Raw genomic sequence first — 19,334 nt, 5'->3', positions numbered from 1 at the left:
TACCACCACCAGAGGGCAGTAGGAGATGGGTCTGGGCCCAGAAAAGAATGTTTAAGGGGCATCAAATCCAACCCTGCACTTGTTTGAAAAGGTGGGTGTACTTTTGAGTAATCCTTGCAATCCTGCATGTTTTAGTGGGCTAAGATGAAGGGGTCTAATTCCATTATTTAGTTCAGAAACCCAAGCCCAACACCACTGAAAATTACTATTCTCCTGTAAGATTCTTTCCCCAATTTTAAGGGATTTTAGCAGACCTCAGAATAGGCCCCATGGTACTTTATATTCTGCATTGCCTCAAGGAATCACAAACATACTAGTCTTGCCCAAAATGTAAGTTAGGAGGCAGTAGTTAGGAACACCTTCTGAAAAAAAGGAAGGTAGAAGATAGAAAAGAGGGCTGTTTTGACTCAATTTTAATCCTTCAGAACATGTTACCATTTCCAAAAAATTTCATTCACTGATTAACCCGCCTTCTCTTAGAATAGCAGTTATTTCTAGACCCAACCCATTTTTCCCAAAATGCTCTTCTAAAAAGTCCTTTGGCTTTTTAAAAAGCAGAAATGCACTATATACAAGGGGCAAAAAATCAACTTGCTTTGAACAATGACATAAAAGGGCAAAAGATGAGGCCCTACTATTAAGATCACATCATCCCCAGGAAACCCCTTCACAAGACCCACAGCTGTTCATCAATCCAAGACAATGGCTTTTCTTTTTTGATGACCCCATTTCAAATATATATGGCCTACTTTGTGCTGTTTCTTGTGTGTGGTTATTCTAAAATTACTATTAAAAACGTCAGTGTTGGCTGTGTTGTCAAGACCAAGAAAGAGACAGATGCTGAGGGATGTACTTTTTATTGGAAACCTTAAATACTCTTCAGACAGAACACAATGTCTTCAATCAAGGCTCTCAGGAATGTGGCCTACAGAGAAAACTGCAATTTCTGGATTAGGAGCAAGGAGATGGACAGCACGGAGGACGAGTGCTTAGTTTGCCAAAAAGACCCTCTCAGGAGTGCTCTTCAGCCAGCTTATCAGCTTTTGCCACAGCTTCTTCAATGGGTCCCACCATATAGAAGGCCTGTTCTGGGAGATGGTCATATTCACCTACATGGAAAAAAATCCAACTGGTGAGAAGTGAAGGATATTATCAACTTTCTGCAGTGGGTACATACCTCACCACTTGAGGCCACCAGTCAGAATGTGGTGAAATCATGTCATCTTAGGTAACTTTTCTTAAACTTCCCTCACAAATCCAATTTACAAGACATGATGCTACAGTACAGCTTAAGAACAAATGATCCACAGTCATATAACTTGGGTTCAAATTCTTGCTACTTTGGCTGTATGACATTGGGACTGGTTATTTTAAACTTTCCATGCTTCAAGTTTCCTAATTTGTAAAACAAGATAATAATGCCTCCCTTCTAAGGATGTTGTAATTCACTTAGAAGAGTAGCTAGCATGGAAGCACTCAGTAAGTCTAAGTCTTACTCTCGGACAGAAAACTGATGGGAAATAACTTACTTTTATATAAAAATTATGTAATTAGGCACAATATATTTATATATTGCTTGATGGTTCCTGGAATGGGAACACAGCACAGCAAGCATTCAAGGGATTTCAGTTTCTTTGCCATTTTATGTTCAGCCTTATACTTGAAATCTCACCTGCCAAAATCTGCTGGAATCCTTTGATGGTCTCCTTCAGGGGTACCAGTTTCCCCATATGACCGGTAAAGACCTCAGCCACCTGGAATGGCTGAGACAAGAAACGCTGTATTTTCCGTGCACGGGACACAGTTAATTTGTCTTCCTCGGAAAGTTCATCCATACCCAGGATGGCAATGATGTCCTGGAGGGATTTGTAGTCCTATGAGAAAACAAGATTAAGAAAGGCCTAGTAAACATTTACATTCCTCTAATTTGGACCTAAGGATTAACACTTTATATTCACACTGAGCTCTGTATACAGCATTTTAGCACTTTACTGCACTTCTTAACTGAAACAAATTAGTTACTTGGGGGTCATGAGGGCCCTCAGCTAAGATCAGTGTCTTGCTTCCCTTACTCCGAGTCTATTAGGTGGTGTTAGAAAATATTGGATTCCAAACATGGAGTACCTGGAAACTCAAGAGACCTCATTAACACTCACTAGGAACTGCTGGTCTCATCTTTTCTTGCTCTAAAGCAAATCACAAATCACCAGGAGAGATACGGTCCTAATACAGTCCCCAAATTCCCTCTACGACTTTATGGCCACTGATCTCACCTGCAGTACTCACCTGTAGGATCTTTTGTACCCCACGGGCAACATCATAATGCTCATTGCCAACAATGTTGGGATCCATGATGCGAGAGGTGGAGTCCAGAGGATCCACAGCTGGATAGATGCCCAGCTCAGCAATAGCACGGGACAGCACAGTGGTAGCATCCAAATGGGCAAAGGTAGTGGCAGGGGCAGGGTCAGTCAAGTCATCAGCAGGCACATAGATAGCCTAAAGTCAAGAACCCATGAAGAGCAGCAGGAAGCCAAGTAATTTTACTTAAGCCATCCCCTTTTCTGACCTCTCCTCATTATGTCACTCTTATCTTCTCAGCATTCAAGAGTCCACCTCAAAAAATGTGGACTCTTATCACCCCTAATAGTGGCTGAGTAAGCTTATAGATTATCTAGTCCCTCCAAGACGTGATGAAAGAATTTTCATTGTTATTCCTTTTGTTCTTCATCCTACTTTTAAACTCTATTGTAGTGATACCCACTTTAACAGTAAAAAACAAAAACAAAAACCCTTGCACTATTATACTAATTCATCAGGAAAATGAACCATGAAAGTTAATAAAATTTAGACAAACTTCTAGATAATTTTTACTATATACCACCTACATACACTTGAAAATTTGTAGTAGTTAGTGTAGTCCATATTTAACGCTCTGTTTCCATGCAGCTTCAAACTCCCCTTCAGGATGGAAACCACTACTTTGCAATCTACATTTACATGTACACCTTCAATTAGTTTAGGTGAGTGGTTTCTTAATCTTTTAGGGTCTTTAACATGCACACACAGAATTTCACACATTATTTCAGGGAGCTCAGGTACCTACTTAAAAGCCTTTTGAGATATAAGTAACTAGATTTTGTACCTTTCTGTACATGCCTTTATACAAATTAGACCTTCATCCATTTAACTGTTCTCACCTGTACAGAGGTGATAGATCCCTTTTTGGTGGTAGTGATTCTTTCCTGCATGGTACCCATGTCAGTGGCCAGGGTAGGCTGATAACCCACAGCAGAAGGGATTCTGCCCAATAAAGCAGACACCTTAAAAAAAAAAAAAAAAATCTTTAGCCTTATCTGCATCATTCCATAGAAAGGTCAAATGAACCAGGTTCTCTCAAGTCTTCTCTCTTACCTCTGAGCCAGCCTGGGTGAAGCGAAAGATGTTATCAATAAACAGTAATACATCTTGACCTTCTTGGTCTCTGAAGTATTCAGCTACAGTCAGTCCAGTCAGAGCTACCCGGGCCCGAGCACCAGGCGGTTCATTCATTTGACCGTACACCAGCGCTACCTGCAGTAATTATACAAATTCAGAAATTGTGGCAGAGGAGTGGGAAAGCCATATACCCAAGGTCCCCAAATCAGAGAAACTACCAAAAAACCCTCCTTAGATGTCTATGTTTTTGTTCACAATTTTCACTTTTAGAGATGTAGTTCAAAACAACATGAAAGGTAATTTCTTATAATTACTGAGGCAATATTCTTACAGTAGAAAGGAAATAAATTGTAAATAAGTGAAAGGCACAAAATAGGGTAATCTGAGATATAAGAACCACCTTCAACTCCCCCCAAAGTTAGCTTTCAAATGATGGGTCTATGTACCAAAATCAAAGACTAGAAATATCAAAGAAGAAAACAAAATGTACATTAGTGTATTAAAAGCTGGGGGAAAAACACTGACAAATTTTGTTTGTAGGTCCTGGGACAATAAAATGAAAATATAGAACATGGCTTCACCTAGCAATGCAGTCAACTGCAGCAGTTTCCTGGCACTACTTTGTGGACATCAATCAGCTCAGTGCTCACCTTGGAGGTGGCATCTTTTAAGTTGATAACACCAGACTCAATCATTTCATGGTATAAGTCATTGCCCTCACGAGTCCTCTCACCAACACCAGCAAACACAGAGTAACCACCATGGGCTTTGGCAACGTTGTTGATTAACTCCATGATCAATACTGTCTTGCCAACTCCAGCACCACCAAAGAGCCCTAGGAGAGGTTGAGAAAAAAAGAATATGAGTTTCGTTTCCAAATAAGCAAACTTCAAAAAAAATTTTTGTTTGTTTCTTTCCATCTTTTCCCTTCTCAGAAATGGCATCTGGCATCAGCAAACTCAGAAGAACGAAAGTCAGAAGCTACTCATCAGTGAGGGATAGATCTCAGTACCCACTCATAACATGGTAGGATTTTTTTCCACACATTAGATTTGGAAAATATCTACCCACCACTAACATACCAATTTTGCCGCCCTTGGCATAGGGAGCCAGCAGATCCACAACCTTGATACCGGTAACCAGAATTTCCTGCTCAACACTCATCTCCATGAATTCAGGAGCCTCAGCATGAATAGCAGCAAATCTGTAAAGGTAGAAGATCAGTGTCTATTCTTCTTATTAAACAGTTCCTCTCAATTCTCAAGCCTAACCCTTTACTCATAATCTCATCTCTTATGTAACATTCTAGACAAAACTGTCACCCACCATCAAGCCCAAATATTCTGCAATAAAGGGGATTTCATCACCCCAGGAAGCAATAATCCCATTCCCTGACAACTTTCACTGTCATAAGGTTTTCCTTTTACAGGAGCCCTAACTTAACAGCACTTCTTCACATACCAACAAGAAATACAAAGGCCACTGGTATTAAAATGAACTGAAATAATCAACTTGAGCCCTAAGTAGCAGTTTCATTTTTTCTCTCTCTTTTTTTTTTTACCATCAGAACTTCTGCATCATTAATTTTCTTCAGAAGAAGCTGCACTGTGTGGTTTTAATAAATGAATGTATCGGCATTTTAAGTATTCTCTGCAAGAAAATTCTGCTATAGTAGAGGGTGTCACCTTAATGTATAAAACTGCTAGGAAAAGAAAAAAAAAAACAAAGAAAAAAAAAAACTGCTAGGAAAAACAGTTCCTTTCTGTGTAGATGCAACAAGAGGGGGATACTTACTGTTTGGTTTTTATGGGACCTCTCTCATCAATGGGTTCTCCAATGACGTTCATGATTCTACCCAAGGTCTCAGGGCCAACAGGAATTTTGATTGGTGCACCAGAATCCAGGACTTTCTGGCCTCTAACCAAGCCTTCTGTACCATCCATGGCAATGGTTCTTACTGTGCTCTCACCTGTCAGATAAGGCACTGCAGGGTTATACAGGACAAACTGGCTTCATGATATTTAATGAAGCGTAACTGGCATTGAACACCTAAGTCAACCAAGACTCCTTCTCAGTACGTAAATGTGGCTTCAGCAAACTCAGAAGAACGAAAGTCATTTTGATAAAATCATCATAGAAGGAAGACAGTTTAGTTTTGGGGGATATTTCGGTCAAACAAGATCTTTACTATTCCTAACAAATTCTACTTACCCAAATGCTGGGCCACCTCCAAAACCAGCCTGGTCTCCCTGCCTTGCACTTCCAGGGCATTTAAGATGGGTGGCAGTCCCTCATCAAATTGGACATCCACCACTGCACCAATGACCGCCACGATGCGCCCAGTGGCGGCGCCTGCCTTTGGCGACGGAGATGTTTGAACGGCATAGTCTCTGGCTAACAGACAAAAAAGATATGGAAGAAGCTGGGGTTAGGACAGTTAAAGGTCATCGGAAAGCCCGACTTAACTCACAAGTACTGGTGAATACAGCCCAGGCCCGACCTCCTTCCGCTTGCACGGAAGGCGGGTCCAGAGGGAGGGCCGCACTGGAAGCGGAGAAAGAGCCTGCACCATCTTCCCATCCTCCTGCACAAAACCCCATTATTCGAGAGCTCGGTGCCCCCGTTCCACGGGAAGGTCAATGCACCTGCCCACAATTTTCCGTCACACAGCGCCCCTCTTCCAAAATGAGACGGAATTAGATCGGTCCTGTTCTTGTTTTCCCGCCGTTAGAGGGCAGGGCGCTGGCCCTGGCGTCCTTCTAGCACCACAGATCCCTTAGGCCCAAGCAACTATCGGCCCCAGGCTCAAGGTCATGGGATGGCAGAAACGAACCCAGACCCTAGAGCAAGGCACTTACCAGGATGCAGCGCTGCCGGAGCGGCCCGCAGTAAGAGCTGGACTTGAGGTAGCGGCGCTGAAGGGCTGAGTCCCCGAAAGGCCCCAGAAACCGTGGAAGCGGCCACACGACCCACGAGTCCCAACATGGCGGAGCCCGGGTGGCGACTGAGCGCTGCAGCAGTCTAGCCTCCAACTCCCCACAGTTGGGGGGCGAGGCCTACTCTACAGTACGCATGGCCACTGGATGATCTTGCTGCTCATCACTCTCAGCGCTGCTCCTATAGGCTAATAACCTCTCATCTTCTCAACCATTGGCCAAAATGGTGCTAATCTGAATTACTTTTTTTTTTATTGGACAGTGTCTGGTTAGGTGCAACCCTCAGAGCCTCGAAACATAATTGGACAACAGGGATGTCAATTGGAGAGTACTTGTCGGAACTGCGTTTAGGAAAGGGAGTGAGTTCCTGTGGGGAAGCCCTTAGGCTGTAACTGGCTGTCCTTGAGCTCTCTTCTTAGACAGGACCTTGAGCTAGGTGACAGTCTCAAGAGCGGGGTTAGGGAAGTGGTGGTGTCGTGAAGCACCACTGACTGACCTTGTCTGCTAGGATCCTTCTCTAGAGGCAAACGGTTTTTCTTTCTAATTAGCGAGATTGGAAGCCTTCAGATAACTCAGGGCAGGAATCCAGATAGAATTAAAGCTACAAAGAAACTCATGTAACCAGTCGTTTAATAAATGTGTGCTAGGCATTGAGGAGGCAAAGATAAGTAAGACTTAGGACCTCTTTTAAAGAAAGACAGATGAGTAAAAAATGCAATCAAGTGTGATGGGTCCTGGTTAGTATAGGGTAAAATGTATGGAGGAAGAAGGAGGGGATAAATTTGGGTCATCTAGAAATGTAGGAGGAATTGTCTCTAAGTGGAGGAGGCTGATAGACTCATCGCAAAACATCAGTAGAATTCCTAGGGTAAAGTAGGAAGGAAGAATATTCCAAGCACACATTTGCATTAAACAGCATGTTCCTTTTGTGGAACTGCAGGTGAGGAAGGTTAGAGGTGAGGAAGGGGAAAAAAAGATAGTAAAGAGATGAGTATAGAGAGAAGCCAGAACCAGTTCTCAGGGTCTTGGATGGGAGCGGAGGCTGAGCAGTGGTAGGTGTGTGGTCCCTGAGCATGAAAAATGGTAAAATAAACAGGACATCCTTTTCTGTAGTATTGACTTTATTCAAGGTATTTGGGGGCAGGGTGGGGGAGACCCTTAATCTATTAGGACAAACATGGCTAAATGGAGTAGTTCAGCATGAAGCTAGCTCCCCAGACTTTCTCCGACCAGCACACATTAGTTCTCATTTTTATGCGTGATAGTGAAAGTTTCCTATTTGGTAGCAAGAACTATCAAAGAATTTAAAGGAGAAAGCAAGAATAGAAGAGAATGTTAAATTTGAGGTGTCTTTGGTAATCTTGCCTAGTAAGAGGGAAAGAACCCAAGAAAACAGCAACATGTATGGGGCAGGTAGAAAAAAATAAACTATGTAAGGAAGCAGCAGAGGAATAAGGAAAAGACCAAAGAACATAGTGTAAGAATCAAAAATAGAGAATTTTAAAGAGAAGGTGGTCAATAGTATAAATCACATAATCATTCTATAAAATAAGGGCTGTAAAGAACGGGGTTTGGCAACTAGGAATTCATTCCACGGTGATGTGGGGTCAAAGGTAATTTCAATGGATGCAGGATATACATTTTTGTTTTGCAATTTGTGCTCTTCCCATTATGCTGGGCAGCATCCCAGTTAATAGGGACCTATATATTTCACTTGCCTCCCTCAACTATTAGAGTTGAAGTTTCTATAGATAGGATAAGATACTTAAGAGTATTGCTACTGGAGCTATATTGTGTTTATATTTTTTAATTTTTTAAAATATTTATTTCACTGTGCTGGGCTTTAGTTGCAGCACGCGGGAGTTTTTTGGTTACAGAATGCGGGATTTACAGCAAGTGAACTCTTGGTTGTGGCACGTGGGATCTAGTTCCCTGACCAAACCCAGGCCCCCTGCATTGGGATCACAGAGCCTTAGCCACTGGACCACAAGGGAAGTCCCAGACTGGGTTTAAAATCTTGTTTTTGCCACTTACTAGACTGTCACTAAGTTTAAAATCTCTGTGTATCACCTTCCTCATTATGAGATAATCTCATAAGGGCGTCTCAAAAATTAAGTAGATTAAAATGTGAAAAGAAGCATTTAGAACAATGTCTGGCGTCTGGCACATAGCAGTCTTTGTGTTGGCTAGTATTTTTACTTACTATTGACATAGTGTCAAGATCCTTTGGTTTTGTATCACCAATTTTGGTAGTGGCCAAAATTTTATTAACCGTCAAACATTTAAACTGACACTTAATCGAAGTTTCAAAGTGAAGATTTCGACCTAAATTTCCAGGTTAACTGAGGCTCATCACTTTTTGAAATGTATTTACACATTTGTCTTTTTAGCAGATTATCAGGAAATTTAACTGCTCTTTGGGCAGCTGGGTTATAATTAAATCTTTGTACCAAAATGCAACGCTAAATGCTTTCAATGTTACCGAGGCATATTTCTCCACTACGCTCAACTTTGTAAATTGATTTTTCTAACTTCTTTGCTGTCAATGTTTGGCCCCAGCAACCTCAAGTCCTCTTCTGAAATCAGATAACCTGCTAAATTTGTAAGTAATACTGTCTAAAATAAAATTAAACTTGATTAGCTTGGCTTGAGATAGGCCTTAACAACAGTATTTCTGAATAATGTCATCTATTTTAGAGTTCTGACATGTTTTGGTCCTACTTTGTATTTCTTGATTCCCAGATAGCATTTCATGTAAAATACAAGTTACTTTCCATGGGACAACAGAGACCACAAAGACCTAATCTGGTTTCTTACCTGAAGTTAATTCCAAATGACTGACCCCACAATTCATGGCTGAAAACCTTATGAATTTTATCTTAAGGTGAAGATTGCATTTTCCAACTTTCTTTTGGCTGTGCCACATGGCTTGCGGGATCGTAGTTCCCCGACCAGGGACTGAACCCTCGGCAGTGAAAGCACAGAGTCCTAACCACCAGGGAATTCCCTACCAACTCTATTTTACTGCCATCCATAATGGTCATGTTCCACATTCTTTCAGTACTCTGGAAAATAGTAAAATGTCTGTCTCTACCGTATTTCTTGACAATCATCTTGAGTGATTTCAAATTCCAGGAAAATAATCCAATCAATACCCTAGCTTCAGAGTTCTTTAATCTCTTCAATTCCAACTAGCTTAGCACTGACATTTCATGTAAGTATCCTACTCAAGTTCTACCTCAAAATTTCAATATTCTCTTGTCAAACCACACTTTTTTTTTAAACACAATAAATGAACAAATTCTAAGTATACAGGATTAGAGTAAATCCTTTCACCACAACCCAAATCTCATTCCCAGAAATAACCACTAAAAACGTTTTGCACATATCCATTACTTTCTATCCATTCCATGTACATAAAACATGTGCATTCCCAATTTTTAAAAACTTCAGTGGAAGCACACTACAGAAAGCTTTTCTAATCTTTATGTTTTGGAGAACTTTCTGTGTCAGTACATTTAACTTTATTGACTGCAGCTACACCTCATGCCATAATAATGTGTAATAACTTATTTTACTCCATTAATGGTTATTTGGATTGTTTCAAATGGCTATTACATGCAATACTGAATTAAAAAAAGGTTATCTTGTAAACATCTGAGTACACCATCTACTACTACCTTTAGATTCCTAGAAATAAAATGCTGGCATAAAATTATGTTCGTTTATTTTTGGGCCGTGCCACAAGTCTTGTGGGATGTGGGGTTTAGTTCCCCAACCAGGGATCTAACCCGGGCACTATGCAGTTAAAGTTCAGAATCCTAACCACAGGACCGCCAAGGAATTTCCTAAAATTATGTTCATTTAAATGAGATTCTGCCAAATGCCTTCTAAAACATTTTGCTAATTTCCCAGGTTCCCAGAATCCTTGCCAAAACATTTTTTTTAAAATGTGCCTTAAAAAAAAAAAATGCCTCATACTAAATGTATGAAATTACTTCATTGACTGGAGTTGCATTTCCCTAATTTCTAAGACAATACTTTGTCATTTTTACTTCTTCAGTGAATTACCTCTTACCTTTTGCCCATTCTTTTCTATTGGCTTGTCATGATTAGTGCTCTTCAAATGCTTTGTTAAATGTTGTAAATATTTTATTCAAGTATATCACTTACCTTTTAACCTAAGTTACCTTCTGATGTCTTTTTTTATTTTTTGGCCACACCACGCGGCTTGTGGGATCTTAGTTCCTGGACCAGGGAATGAACCTGAGCCCTAAGCAGTGAGCATGCGGAGTCCTAGCCACTTGGACAGCCAGGGAACTCCTGACCCATGTTACTTTTTTAATTTATTTATTTTTTATTTTTTAACATCTTTATTGGGATATAATTGCTTTACAATGGTGTGTTAGTTTCTGCTTTATAACAGAGTGAATCAGTTATACATATACATATGTTCCCATATCTCTTCCCTTTGTCTCCCTCCCTCCCACCCTCCCTATCCCACCCCTCCAGACAGCCACAAAGAACCGAGCCGGTTTCCCTGTGCCATGTGGCTGCTTCCCACTGGCTATCTACCTTACGTTTGTTAGTATATATATGTCCATGTCTCTCTCTCTCTCGCCCTATCACACCTCACCCTTCCATGTTACTTTTAATATTAGATTTTCTTTTTAAACTTTCCTTTGTACCTTTTACATTCTGTATCATTCTTGGAGGATTTCCCCCTATCATTAATAAGAATTTGAATTTTTTTTTCAGTGCGTGGGCCAGAAACCACCAGCATCAGAATCACCTAGCTCTGCTTTATCTATGGTAATCACTAGCTATACGGGATTAAATTTAGCATAAAATTAAATATTCAGTTTTCAGTCAACTAGCCACACTCCAGATCCCTAACAGCTCTCTGCGGCTGGCAGCTACTTTATCAGACAATGGAGAGATACAGAACATTGCATCACAAAAAGTCACACTGGATGGAGCTGATACCTCAGCAGGACTAATTCAGAATCTGCCTTTTAGATCTAAAAGAGAAGATGTCAAACTTCAACACATATCAAAATCACCTAGAGGGCTTAAGGCAGATCACTGGACTCTACTGTCTCATTTCTCATTTAGTAGGTCTGTGCGGGTGCCCGAAATTTATGTACCTAACAAGTTCCTAGGGGAGACTCATGCTGGTAGCCGGGATCACACTTCAATCGTTGTCAAGTATCAGTTAAATTGCAAATTCCTGGGCCCCACATCACCTACTACACGAAAGCCTATCTGAGGGTTGGGACTGATGAATCCACATAGTCCCATGATTTTGATTGTCCGAGAACCACCAAGGTCTAGTTCTATGGAAAAAACTAGAGCTATGAGGCTAATTAGTTGTGAAAACAAACAAACAAACAAAAAACCAATGGTTGAGGGAGGGAGGTACACTCCTCATGGAGGGTGTTAACTGTATTGGAAGCAGCTTTACAGCTATCACCCCTAAACTTGTGATGAGATACAGCCACAGGAATGGGGTGCTAAGGAGAGTATGCAAGTCAAGGTCACTGGATTTGAGGCTAAGAAATTTAAGCTAGAGTTCTGGATAGGTTCTTCACATAAACAATGAAGTTATCCAGGCTGACACTGTAACTTGTAAGCAAATATTTGGTTTCCAGTTTAGAAAACATTTAAGTATTCAGAGCAAAGCATGACAGGCTGTATATATACAAGTTATCACCAAATCCTATTTGACATATCTCTGGAATCTCTCTCCCGTTCTCAATGTCAGAGCCTAAATTTACCCTTTTACATTTTACCGTTTCAATTACTGCACTAACTTGTTTCCTTACGTCCAGGCCCACCTGCAATACATTACCCATGCAAAATGTAGTAACAAGTATGTACTGAGTGTTCAACATACCAGGTGCTGTCATCAGGCTGGAGATCTAGTTATACATCTTTCACTCTCCTAGTAGAGGAAACTACCAACTAATAATCAAGTGTGGTTAATGTTTCAGTTAAGTCCACAGGCCTTACAAACCTACCAGAATAAAATAAATAATTTAGGAGTTAAGAGTAGGCCTTAGACAAGGTACCTGCCTCCCCCCTCCTTCCAAGCCTTTATGTTCTCAAGGTTGGTATAATGCTGGGTGAGCCATGCAGAACAGCATTTGATGTTAGAATACGACTGAAGTTCATTATCACTCATTTCTTGTCAAAAGAATTCTTGCTAAATAGAAAAAACGAAAACTTGCACAAAACTGAATGGGTAAATAAAACCTTCATGCTACTTGTAACAACTAATCACCTTGCCCTCTTCCTTGGAGGTAATTTAACAGTTCAGGAAGTTGAATACAGCATCTTTTTCACCACATGTCAAAAGAGACAAACTATAAGAATAGATGCTGTCTCTCACTCAAACTTAAAAACTCACCAAATGATCCTCTCCCCAGTGACTCTCTTTAAAGCAAAAGTAATTACAGTTTAGATTTTCGATACAAGGCCAAATAAATAGTTCTCCTTCAGTTTTGGCCTGTCAATTCACCTTCTGGCATGAAGTGCTTTAACTTAGAGGGACCAGACACCATTCACAAGACTTTGTACCTGACAGCAATAAGGGTTAGTGAAATCCCATTCAAGTGTCTGAGCACAAAATAGGTTTTAAAAATTGTAAGAATCTTAAGAAATAGGATGAAATCAGAAACCCATCATGCTATACTTTCTTAATGCTATAGCCTAATGGCTGGCATTAAGCCAATCCTTAATGAATCTTTTAACTTCCAGAACTGACATACAAAAATAGTTGGAGAGAATAAAACTAAAAACAGAAGGGTTTTTTAAATTTTAAAGTTTTTCCCTGAAGCTAAGCAGTACACTATCAGGCATACTGATACCTTTGGTATGCTCCAGAGAAAGGAGACCAAGCTTAAAGTAATTTTTGAGAAGTACGTAAGTCCAAACATACCTCCGAATGTGGAAAAACCTAAGGCTCTGAGGAAACTGCATTTCCTTAACAGGACCAGAACCCAAGTTATACTTCTGTAACATAACAAAACAGAGTTGACTGCCAAGTGTTATTATGCCCACAGTCCCCCAAAAGTTAAGATTTTCTAGTTGTGGCATTTCAAGAAAATGGTCTTGAATATTATTTGGAACACTCATATACTTAACAAGGGAAGAAAAAAGGTTGTGTTTTCCCTTCTAAATCTAAATACTCTATCCATATCTATTACTACACTTCCCATCTCCTAAGTTTTTGTTCACTATTTGTCCTGAGGCCTAGCCTATGATGTGAGCTCCCTGAGTACACAATTACCTGAACGATTAATCTTTGTATCCCCCCAGCACTTTAACACTGCCTGTAACACAGGTCCAGAATGACTGACATAAGGAAGTACTGAAATATGAAGCAGTTCTATGCTATGACAAATACGCAGTAGCTGGAAGGAATAAAAAGTGCCAAAATGCGGAAGCTCAAAGATTTAGAGGAGGACAACACACTTAGTTTTATTTCAATCAAATCACAACACTTTCTTTTCCAACTGTTGCAAAGTGCATCTACAATTTTCTATTACAGATCCACTTTTAAAAGGTTTTCTGTGACATTACAGCAAGCCTCTTTTTTTCCCCCCCAAACAGAGGAATATTCCCAAATTCTTCCTCAAGCAAAAATAAAAACTCCATTCCAGTAAATGGCAATACATGAAATTACAGTAAACCAGACACTTGAAAGGATAGCCAAGAAGTCTTCCAACAGTTTATTAGAAAGAATGTAGACATTAAAAAAACTCCCCACTGTCATGAACATAAATTGAGGTTTTCAGCCCAGGTACAAGCTGAATCAAAAAATAATAATAATAAAATAAAAAATCCAATAGTGTATTAACATTTTTTTCACTCATTTGCCATACTGACAGTGCAAATACAAATTTGGTCTAAATGTACAGACTCAAGCAACAATGTACAGCCTTTCTTCGTCCTCCATGCTAAGAGATGTAAAAGTTTAAGGGTCAAACAATACCAAATGTACAGGCTTCAAAACCATCTAAGTTAGGGCATTCACTAGTTTTAGCTAAGATACATCTGGAACACTGACAAGTGATCACTTACGTACAATAATGTGAAGTAAATTTTTTGAAAAATAAAACTTTAGTGGAACAATCCTGAAGGATATACCAGAGGAACAACATGTTACCAGTTTAAAGTATCAACCAATTTGTTTCAGCCACTTTGAGTCCATGTTCTAAAATCTAAAATTTACTTTCCCTAAGCCGAAAGCTTCCGATCATGTCAGTATCTATGTTATGAAGTAAAGGAGACTTAGGTGAAATGTTTTTTGTTTATCACAACTGCTTTATCAATTGCCTAGGACCTCAACAGCATCATGGGAATCTGGGAAATGTTCATGCATAAGGTTATTGCCTTAGCTGACTTAAAATTGCCCCATACAATGGTACATATCAACCCTTAGTGAAGCCTTTAAAAAAACAAACAGGTTGAAAAATGGGTTAAAGGAGGCAAATACAGAATCTGCCTTTAGAGCTATCAACTTAGGAATTCTCTCAATTATGAAATCTTGCAGAGTTATTTTTCTTTCTCAAAATCCAGCGATGACAACATTCCTTACTCCAGATCTGGCATTTCTGAAAGGATTTTTAAAAGATTAGTATAAATTACAAGGGAATAACCTAACAACTTCAAAGTTTTACAATAGGAAAGAGCAGCCATCAAGAGCTGTTTCCCAGAGAATTTTTTTAAAAAAATTTGAATCTCAAATCATTCAAATTTCTGCTTTAGCTATTTTTTAGAGGCCATAAAGAAACAATCATGTATCTTCCAAGAATTTTAAACAGGTTAATTAACTTTACTTCTCTATTTTGAGAGTTTGGTCTCTGATGTGAAATATCACTGTGTAAACATACTTTTTACAAAGATACTTACTTTCATCATCACTGTCTTGTGAATCCTGCAGAAAGGAAAATTTAAAAAGTTACCAAGTTAATCAAACATTCCTCTGCTAACTGAACAGTTTGCACCTTAAAACGCTGAAGCACTGCACTTTTGACTAAGGTAGCAGATATATCAATCTTTGGTTAGATATAATCTTTGGTTTGGTGGTTATATCCATCTTTGAACTTAGCAATGGACTTAAGAACAGGTTTACTTAAGACAAACAGACATACAGCTGAGGATCTATCTTCCTATAAGATATATGCCTTTTCGTGGGAATTGAGCCCACCCTTTAAATCCTTTCCTATCAACCAGACTGAATCCTGGTATAAAATAGTTTCTCTTCTCTTTTGGCATTCAATGGAAGAGGAAAATGGCTCAATATGAAGACCCCTGGAATGACAGAAGACAATGAACTCTAATCCTAGCTGGTGAATTGTCTAAGTATCTTCCAAACTACACTGAACAACTTTCTTAAAGATGTTAACAGGATGCCAGGTGGGGAAATGTTGAGAAGAGTGGTCTAGTATATCCTTATAGATTCACAACATCCATCTGTTTACTATACGTCTCTCTGACCAATCCTGCTGTTAAAACCTGTTCAACTTTCTTTGTCAAAATAATCCCTAAACTAACTGTTAACTGAGTAAGGCATATGTCTCTATAAAATAGTAATTTTGAATTATAAATCTGGTGCCTTGAAGAATGATTCAGGGGACACCTGTTTCCTAGTAGGGATCCATCCCTCAAAAATGGGCACATTTAAAAAACTGGTTTTCCCTGTAATATTTTTTAGACCATTAAGTGGCAAAAAAAAGGGAGCAATTTTGAATCTACATAAAACAACCTGAAAATACATTGTTTCTTAGTAGTATTTAAGTAAACATAGAAAAGAACTTATAGACTTACATCATCTGCTCCATCTACTTCTGGTAAATCTACATCCTCATCACCACCCATGTTGTTCATCATCTATTTGAAGTGTAAAAATTAGTTTTTAAAATGATGTTAAATTAAGCCCTAAGTATTAGGTTGCACGCTCCAGAATAAACCTTAAGTCTCTCATGGATTTCCACCAATTTAAAAAAAGAAAAAGAAAAAATAAATAAATAAAACTATATATTAGGTACCCTCCTTTCTGGAAAAGGTAGATTATAGGTAATTACATAACATCCTAAAACCTTGTAGGAAGTTAAGAGTAAGTTCTCACTGAAGAAAAATTATTAAAATTCATCCAACAAGATATATATGTATAATGTAGAAATTAAACACCACAATCCTGAATAGCAGTCACCTCTGGTGGCTAAGAATGAGATTATTTGTACTGAATAGTTGTAAAGTTTTGTATCTTCAACTAAGTGGCATGTGTATTATGGTATTCTCATTGTAGTTTTAAAATATTGTGAAGAACCAATAAATAATTTAAATTAAAGTCCTCTCGGCTGATTAGCTTGCATAAAAGGCCTGAATATTGAATCAAAGGCTAAACACCAGTAACTAAGTTACAAACAGAAAATAAACATAAACCTTGAAAGAAAAGATACACACTGGAAAACACCCTTGGTATACTTACAATAAACTGGGACCAAAAGAGCATACTTATACATAAAGTACTAATTTCCCAAATTTCTTTCTTTCTGATCATAAAGCAAGCAGTATATTATTTAAAGAGGAACAAATAAGCAGACTAAATAATTAATATGAGATGGGGACTTCAAAAATACATGCTTACCTGGACTTCAGAGTTAGAAGGGGCCTTAAAATGATACCTACTCAAATCTCTCAGTATAAAAATTCTGGGCATCAACTCTCGAATAATATGAGCAAGCAGTAAAGAGTTTTCCTACATCTGAAAGCACTAAATACTGGTTAAGTTTCTTTGAGCAGGAAAAATGCTCAAAAGGTGCCAAGCACAATGCTAGGTACCGAGATGCAATGGCAACAGACACAGAACTGAATACATTTGAGAGCTACTTAGGAAATATAAACAAAATACAGACAGCAAAGACAGCAGTTAATGTTATACTGGATAGAGAGAATCAGTGAAAGAGAACATTGTTAAGAAGTTATGACTTGCACAGCTGGGTAAATGGTGGCATCAATTACTACAGGTAAGGAGTAGCATGGTTTAGGAGAATCACATGAATACCATTATCTCCCTTCTCTGTTTTGAAATCAAGGTGCCAGAGCCATATGAGGAGAGATGTTAAATAAGCAGTTGCATACATGAAGCTGGGCACTTACTCCTTTTAATTCTTTGTTGTCAAAGAAGAAACATAAAAGTATAGTCAAGATTTCAAATCACAATGAGAGTATCTTCAACTTACAACCTAACGTTTTCTTTTCTGATCAGCTTTACTGCAACACATTTAATAAGGTCTAGTCTACCTAAGAGAATCTCAATGATTTTTTCCCTTTGGCCATGGCAATATGTATTTCAGTGACATCCTGGAAAAAAAGGCTTACTTAAAATCCTTTCCCTGATTTTGTAACTAAAATATCCCTAAACACTACTCATTGTACATATCTCATCGTGATTCTTGTGTTTAAAGGTTTATATTCATATTACATGGCTCCAAAATGCAAGCCAATTACTACATTCATGCCCCTTAAAAAAAAAAATCTGTTCCAATGCTGGAATAAAAACTGTGCTGCACTGATTGTATGGTTTATTTTTTTGTCGTTATACATCAACTTTAGAACATGAATTTTTTTTTTTTACATCTTTATTGGGGTATAATTGCTTTACAATGGTGTGTTAGTTTCTGCTTTATAACAGAGTGAGTCAGTTTAGAACATGAATTTTTAAAAATTCATAAAAGGTTAAATGACCATTGTTAAAATCTTATTTGGTTTTCTGCAGAACAGTCTTGAAAGTAAAATAATGCATGTCCTAAATATCACTATATCTTTAAAACCAAATTAAACTGACTACACAGAAATTCACTGGGAGGGAGGTGGAAGAATGCATTTAAAAGAACTTACCTCAGAGAAACGATCAAAATTAGACATGTCTTCATCTGAATCATCTTCCCAGTCTTTCCAATTATTGAAGTCCACACTAAGCCAATTAAGCTATAGATCAATACAAATATCACCCTATGATTAGGTTACCTTGTACTCTTTTAGTGTGTACCTAAGGACTACATTTTTTGAGCTGTGGGTTCATACTAGTGAGGCATGGAATCAGCACACACACACAAAAAAACTAGAAAAATGTAATAATGGTAAGTATAGTTTCATGAAGCTGCTTTCACAGTTGTCAGAAACAAACCTACTTTTGGCAATTCCCTGGTGATGCAGTGGTCAAGATTAAGAATTCGCCTGCCACTGCAGGGGACACAGGTTCGAGCCCTGGCCCGGGAAGATCCCACATGCCGCAGAGCAACTAAGCCCATGCGCCACAACTACTGAGGCCCGCATGCTCCAGGGCCCGTAAGCCACAACTACTGAGCCCACGTGCCACAACTATTGAAGCTGGTGGGCCTAGAGCCCATGCTCCCCAACAAGAGAAGCCACTGGAACGAGATGCCCGCGCACTGCAATGAAGACCCAACGCAGCCAAAAAAACAAAAAGAACAAAAGAACCTACATTTTGAAACAAAAATTCACTGGTAGGAACTATTCAAATTCAGATACTTGATTAATTTATTATTTTTAAAATGTCACCATGATATGCTCCAATGTAGCATCTGAGTAATTTATACTTCTAAGCAAAGTCTGCCTCTTGAATGCAGAAGAGTCTGCATCTATTAGTGACTATCTTATTCTGACCACACTTGGTGTTAAGTTAAAGCTAACAAACCTCAAAGTAGAGGAAAATATACAGAACACAAGGCCTTAATATTAATAGTACCTAGCTATGAAACAAAAACACTATATTCCTTGTACCAAATTTTTTTTTTAATGTAAGTTTCAGGTGTATAACACTGTAACTCAACATCTGTATACAACTACAAAGTGATCACCCTCCAAGTCCACTTATCGTCTATCACTATACAATTGACTCCTTGTACCCCTTTCACCCACCCCTCC

The 19,334-nt window shown here is 38.8% G+C and overlaps 2 protein-coding genes across 6 annotated transcripts in view; both read right to left on the bottom strand.

Moving 5' to 3' along the window:
* Window positions 1–840: 840 nt before the first annotated feature.
* On the bottom strand, window positions 841–6,528 carry ATP5F1B (ATP synthase F1 subunit beta). Its single transcript, XM_007467703.1, has 10 exons — window positions 6,297–6,528; window positions 5,650–5,832; window positions 5,233–5,407; window positions 4,521–4,642; window positions 4,089–4,273; window positions 3,415–3,573; window positions 3,201–3,323; window positions 2,287–2,499; window positions 1,673–1,874; window positions 841–1,109 (listed from the first exon to the last, which is right to left on the bottom strand). Exons 1-10 carry the CDS (start codon window positions 6,421–6,423, stop codon window positions 1,012–1,014), a joined length of 1,587 nt encoding a protein of 528 aa, XP_007467765.1. The 5' UTR covers window positions 6,424–6,528; the 3' UTR covers window positions 841–1,011.
* A 7,295-nt stretch (window positions 6,529–13,823) lies between these two features.
* Window positions 13,824–19,334, bottom strand: part of PTGES3 (prostaglandin E synthase 3) — a 24,956-nt gene continuing 19,445 nt past the window's right edge. For 2 of the 5 annotated variants that reach the window (XM_007467698.1, XM_007467701.1), the window contains 4 exons: window positions 18,285–18,374; window positions 16,209–16,271; window positions 15,291–15,315; window positions 13,824–14,992 (listed from right to left, as the gene is read on the bottom strand). In XM_007467698.1, the coding sequence (XP_007467760.1) occupies window positions 14,973–14,992; window positions 15,291–15,315; window positions 16,209–16,271; window positions 18,285–18,374 (198 nt within the window). In that variant the 3' untranslated portion in view covers window positions 13,824–14,972. The remainder of the gene's footprint in view (window positions 14,993–15,290; window positions 15,316–16,208; window positions 16,272–18,284; window positions 18,375–19,334) is intronic. The other 3 variants (XM_007467699.1, XM_007467700.1, XM_007467702.1) reach the window with 3 other exon arrangements.

Source organism: Lipotes vexillifer, unplaced genomic scaffold (genome assembly GCF_000442215.2).
Source record: "Lipotes vexillifer unplaced genomic scaffold, Lipotes_vexillifer_v1.1 scaffold387, whole genome shotgun sequence".
Lineage (NCBI taxonomy): Eukaryota > Metazoa > Chordata > Mammalia > Artiodactyla > Lipotidae > Lipotes > Lipotes vexillifer.
Note: the sequence above shows the minus strand (reverse complement) of the source record. Positions and strands in the feature narration are given on the sequence as shown.

Coding starts and splice junctions, on each gene's coding strand:
- ATP5F1B (XM_007467703.1), bottom strand. CDS start 6,423: ATGTTGGGACTCGTGGGTCGTGTGGCCGCTTCCACGGTTTCTGGGGCC. Junction 5,408..5,649: donor GGAGGTGGCCCAGCATTTGG/GTAAGTAGAATT, acceptor CTTATCTGACAG/GTGAGAGCACAGTAAGAACC. Junction 1,110..1,672: donor ATTCCAGCAGATTTTGGCAG/GTGAGATTTCAA, acceptor TTTTCCATGTAG/GTGAATATGACCATCTCCCA.